Source organism: Tigriopus californicus, chromosome 3 (assembly GCF_007210705.1).
Source record: "Tigriopus californicus strain San Diego chromosome 3, Tcal_SD_v2.1, whole genome shotgun sequence".
Classification (NCBI taxonomy): Eukaryota; Metazoa; Arthropoda; class Copepoda; order Harpacticoida; family Harpacticidae; genus Tigriopus; species Tigriopus californicus.
In genome coordinates, this window is record NC_081442.1 from 12992835 (window position 1) to 12998149 (window position 5315).

General features: G+C 43.6%; 1 protein-coding gene across 1 annotated transcript; it reads right to left on the reverse strand.

Annotated features, from left to right (window-relative positions):
- Nucleotides 1-963: 963 nt before the first annotated feature.
- Nucleotides 964-3361, reverse strand: LOC131877808 (uncharacterized). The gene is made up of 2 exons (XM_059223607.1): nucleotides 1803-3361; nucleotides 964-1732 (listed from the first exon to the last, which is right to left on the reverse strand). Exons 1-2 carry the CDS (start codon nucleotides 2738-2740, stop codon nucleotides 1165-1167), a joined length of 1506 nt encoding a protein of 501 aa, XP_059079590.1. The 5' UTR covers nucleotides 2741-3361; the 3' UTR covers nucleotides 964-1164.
- Nucleotides 3362-5315: the final 1954 nt, after the last annotated feature.

Consider the following 5315-nt stretch of genomic DNA (forward strand, 5'->3'; position numbering starts at 1 on the left):
AAAGGTCATCGACGTAGCATAGCACTTCAGGGGTACTTTTGAACACCTCGTTAAGTAGAAGGCTTAATTGATTAGGAGAATTTTTCATGCCCTGTGCCAAGGTTTGATAGCAATATTTAACTTTGTTAGGACCCCAAAAGGCCGTCAACGGCTGAGATGCGGCGTCTAAAGGAACTTGATGAAAAGCCGCCTCTAAATCCAATGTCGTTCGTAAATGTTTTCCTTGTAATTGAGTCATGACCTCATTGTGACTAATAACGGTAGTTGGTTCTGAAACAGTGCATTCATTCATCAAACGAGCGTCCAGTAGTAATCGTAAAGCCCCCGATTTCTTTTTAGTCACCAATAAATTACTGGTAAGATGAGTTGGTTGGTTACATAACCGAAGTATGCCTCGCTCAGAAAATTGGTCCAGGATTTTTTGCACATCGGCGTGGGTGTTAGCCGGAAGTGGAAAATACTTTTGGCATTGGGGCTTAGTACCAGGCTTTAATCTGATGGATGATCAGAAATATTTGGCCTGACCAATATCTAGATCATGCCAAGCCAAACAATCCGGGAATTGACGAAACAGACTAGTGACCTGATCGCGAATATGGATTGGGAGATGATCCAAAGATATTTGATCCAAAACATCGTCCAGACAAGAGGAGGTGGCTGGATTAGTTAAAGAAAGTGCCCCATTTTCCGCTCGATCGACCAAAGATGATGCAGAAGGCTGAAAACAACCGTGCTTGGAGAAAGAATCCATCAGTTCGGTGCGCTTATCGGAAGAGAGGTAAAGGTCTTGAGCCATCAAATTGCTTTCCATTACTCTACGAGATTGTTCCTCCAAATCAAGGGAGGCTTCCAACTCGCAAAGCGCTAGCGATGGACAAGACTCTATGTTTCCAACCACTGAATGTTGAGGAATAGCAACGCATGTAGTAACCTCTGTGCCAGTGGCCAGGTAGCATTTAAGGAAAAGGTCTCCCGCCTCGCCAACGCTGACATCACTGCTAGTATAGTATATGGAAGGTGATTCAATGACATCGGAAAAAGTGGGGTGGACTTGAAGGGAAAGCAACGTCGTGCTAGGAATATTTTCATGTCCAGGGTCTAAAAGGAGATGGCACATGACCACAAACATACTGTTGGGTTGGAGAATGACGTCGTCTGAACATTTTAGCTGCTCGCTGAGTCGTTTGGATTGATGAATGGGAACTGGGAATTCCACAGAAAAAAATGAGACTTGGAAGCATTACGTGTTAAGGATCTTTCCACAAAAACAGAACGGTTGAAAACTAGTTGTTCTGGTGTTTCGTATAGCTTATAAGCGCTTCCCAGTATGTCGTTTCCAATAATGAAAGGTTTGGATAAATCAGTGGCAATAAGGCAAGGATGGTAAAATGATATAGTCTCATCATTGCTACCATGGAAAGTCAAACTAAGGAAAACGGAGCCCACTATGGAACCCGAGGAATTGGCATTGACACACTTAAACGTGCGAGGAGTGTTGAACCAATGAGGAGTATATTTCATTTCGATATCAAGTAGAAGGTCTTCGCGAATCACTGTCGCATTGGACCCCGAATCCTTTAATGCAGATACCGGATCACGGTTTTCGCCGATGCTCACGGAAAGGAACGGAAGCCCAGCAGAAGAATCGGCGAATGTTAGGGTGTTGAAATGACACAAGATTGTGTAATCTGAGTCCTCGGATCCAGGAAAAGTAGAGGTAACCGAGGGGATACTGAGATGTGAAACAGAAAAAAATTGTGAATATGGTCATAGATAATCGGATGCTTGTATCTGCTTAGTACCTCCGATTCGAGAAACGGTTGTTTCCCCGCCCCAGTCCTCGATAGGAGGGAGAAATGCCTCCTCGGTAATGTCCTCGGGACGGGACGTACGTCACCTGACGTGTTTGCGCCGGAAATGATTGCATGGACCAAAATTGGTCATGATCAGGGGCCGGGGGTGGCCCATACGGAAAGGATCCATTGGTATGATGATTGGGCCAATTCTGATATTGGCTCTGAGGCCGAAACCCTTCGTGGGTTGCAGAATATCGTCGGTTGGATCGATCATACTCAATGGGTCCGTATCGGTGCGAGGTTTGGGTACCTTGGAGCTCGTGCTCAGGGCCAGAGCGAACTGGATAGTGTGGAGCTGTACTCCAGGAACCGTCACGACGGCTAGGAAGCTCCACTCTATTGAGGGATGGTTGCGGGGAAAAGGGTCGAGGCGCAATTGGCCGTGGACTGTTCCCAGAAGGGAGGGTAGGATTGGTATTGGCTATTGCCGGCGTAGAGTGCGATCGAATTCCTCGAGCATTCTCAAATGCGTTGTGACGATTTCGTTGAGCCCGATCACGGGAATCGGAACGCATACGATCACGCACATTTCCACGGAATTTGACTTTAGGGTGGGATTGGAGTTCGTTCATTTCGAGGGCCGAAATAGATGAAAACTCCCGTTGAGCTGACGAGGCCTCAACCATTTCAGCCAACTCGATGAGCTCTGAGATCGGGGTCAGGACACCGTGTCGATTGTCTGACCATGTCTTTTCCTCAAGACGAAGCCAAACCTCGGTCGGACATATCTTACGGAGGGTGGACAATTGTTCACAATGAGACCTACCTTCCCGACTGGCAAGGGGAAATAGATGAGCAGTTTGATCTATATATAACATTACCCTTAACATAGCCCTATGAATGGTTTCATTGGTGTCCCGGGAAAAATGAGATAGCTTATTCATGATTAGTTGGGGCTAATCTTTCTTTGAAAATCGTGTAGCCATGGTATCAACAATGATTCTCAGAGGTTGATCTTTGATTACTCTGAACGTGTCGAAGTAATCCGCATGAGTCAAGGTACTCAACGCCAACTTGATGTGTTCGTGAGACAGGGAGTGGCTTTGGGCGAAGATGGTGAGTTTGCTCCAAAACTCTGAGAAGCAAATATCGGAATCTGCCTGAAGTTCGGGGACGAACTTTTTCAAACTGGATACGTCCAGGTCCACAAAGCACGTACAATCCACTGGGATAGCCAGATCAGTTGAACGACTAGAGCGTTGAACTGATGACATATCCTCAAGTTGGGATTGCACCTTAGCAATATTCTCATCCAGATTTCGAATTTCGCCACGAATCGAGCCCATAATGACGAACATGCGGTCAGGAACCACATCATCCTGATCATAAGGAGCCTCAAGAGCCAAAGCTTGTAGCCGAAGAGTCTCTCTATGACCCCGCAAAGTCTCAAGGCGATCAGATAAAGACAACATCCGAGAGTCATCGGAGAAAGGTTGAATAGTTACGGGGACCAAGTTTTTGAGTAATAAATCCCCATCGGAGTCATAAAAATGTTTTAACGTTAGTTGAGGNTCCTCTTCTCTGCCTTAAGCTCCTCCTTTTCTCTGTTCCAATTATGTATATAAAGCTATGTTCATCATGAATAAAAGGCAGTCTACGACTTACCACCGAGACCAACAATTCTTTCATTTCTTTAGGTACTTCTAAGTCTCGTTTCTTGATCTCGTCAAGACTTGTTTCGAGCGTTACATGCTTCATTTAGTGGCTGTCGGGAAAATACCAGTGAAAAAAACGACTTCCAATTGTTTGTAAAATCCAACAAGGCTCTGCATTTTCATGAAAGTTTAAATAATCCATCAAGCCAAAACGGTATACATACTTAACGTATTTTCATACTGATTCATCTTGAATTAATATTTGATTTCATTTTCAGCACTGAAAAACGTCTCCCTTTTGGATAAAATTCAACTTTTAAGGGTATTGAGAGTATATTTGCCCAAATTACATTGGGTTTTCTTTCGGGTATAATGGAAGCCAAAATGCTGATATCTTGTGCCGAATACTTACACTTGAAGAAGGTCGAGGAGGCTCATCAGAAGTGTCAAAGGAAGAATGAAGATAAAAAAAACAGTAACCAAGATATTTCTTGGGCTAAAGAAAGTGTGGAGGAGGAGCCGTCAGTTGAAGAATCTTCTCAAACAGAGGATCCAACTATCCCACCCAGGCAACAAGACAGTAGTAGTCTTTCCCAAATCGAATTTAGTGCCTCAACACCGAATCATTGGAACGCCGATAGTGACACCGACACTTTTGATGATAATAGCTATTTTTGTTTTGAAAAAAGAAAATAACGACCTAAGAATTAAGTGAGATTGAATACATCTTGCATCATTTATTAAATATTATCTTTTTCCAGTGGGAATCCTACTTGTTGGCTGGTTAAGAATAATGGTTGACCATCAGATTCAAATTAATTCCGGAAGTGCCCCCTAGCAAATTAGCGTTAGTCCTGATTTTGGGAAAATCAACCTGCTAGCCAGATTATACATAAGCTAGAGCATCCTAAATAATGTTGGTAAAGAAAAAGATATCCGCTTGATGCTCGAACTTTTTTAGCGGACCGTCAATGAGTGGAAAGGTGACAACAATCCATAAAAGGATGAAAATTGTATTAATTGATGCGACGCTATTCCCTTTCCTCTCAGAGCAAACTTGTGTTGGATATGCTTCAGCATCGCGATGAAGTATTTCGAGGTTCTTTTTCTCGAGCAATTTATTGTGGCCCATCTGCTCACGACTTCGAATTTACATCGCTTTTGGTTAAAGCCTTCCCTTCCATTAAACGTCATGATGTAAAAAGATTACCCTTGCTACATATCGTTATTTTGGGCACAATACCAGTAGAAGTGATCCATTTCAGCGGGTTGTAAGGCCAGAAGATTTGAACCTATACGCAGAAAAATCCAGTCAAAAGCTTTTGATCTTAGACGATTTTGGAAATAATGCCATGGAAAGAAAAGTTACAAACTTGGAAACTAATTCCAACGAATTGTGGCTAGTCTCCAAAAAAATTTGGACGTAGTTCAGGGTAAGATTCAGGCCTCCATCGAATATGACCAGTTACAAACTGAGAGTAAGGTGGTTCAGGAGGTCAGGTCGAATCCGAAGGCATTTTTCTCTTATGCGAACTCTAAGAGAAAAATGAAACACTCTGTTGGGCCTTTTGAGGTTGATGGGGCAGCCATTAGCAATGTAGAGACTATGGCTAACATGCTTGGAGATCAGTTCTCTAGTGTGTTTTCAACCCCACTGAGTTCGGAAGCAACAGCTCATTGCTCTGAAGATGAGTCTGTTGAGATTGACATGGTTAGTCAAGCTGAGCGTTTAGATGATCTTGTAGTCACAGATCAAGATGCTTTAGAGGCCATAAGGGACTTGAGGCTTTCCAGCTCTCCTGGTCCTGATGGTGTGACATCTCAGTTTCTGATGAGATGCTCACTGGTTCTCGCTCCTGTTTTC

Excerpts from the sequence above, each read along its gene's own strand:
- LOC131877808 (XM_059223607.1), bottom strand. The coding sequence starts at position 2,740 with ATGAATAAGCTATCTCATTTTTCCCGGGACACCAATGAAACCATTCAT. Across the intron at positions 1,733-1,802 it reads AACCGTTTCTCGAATCGGAG|TATCCCCTCGGTTACCTCTA; the intron begins GTACTAAGCAGA and ends TTCACATCTCAG.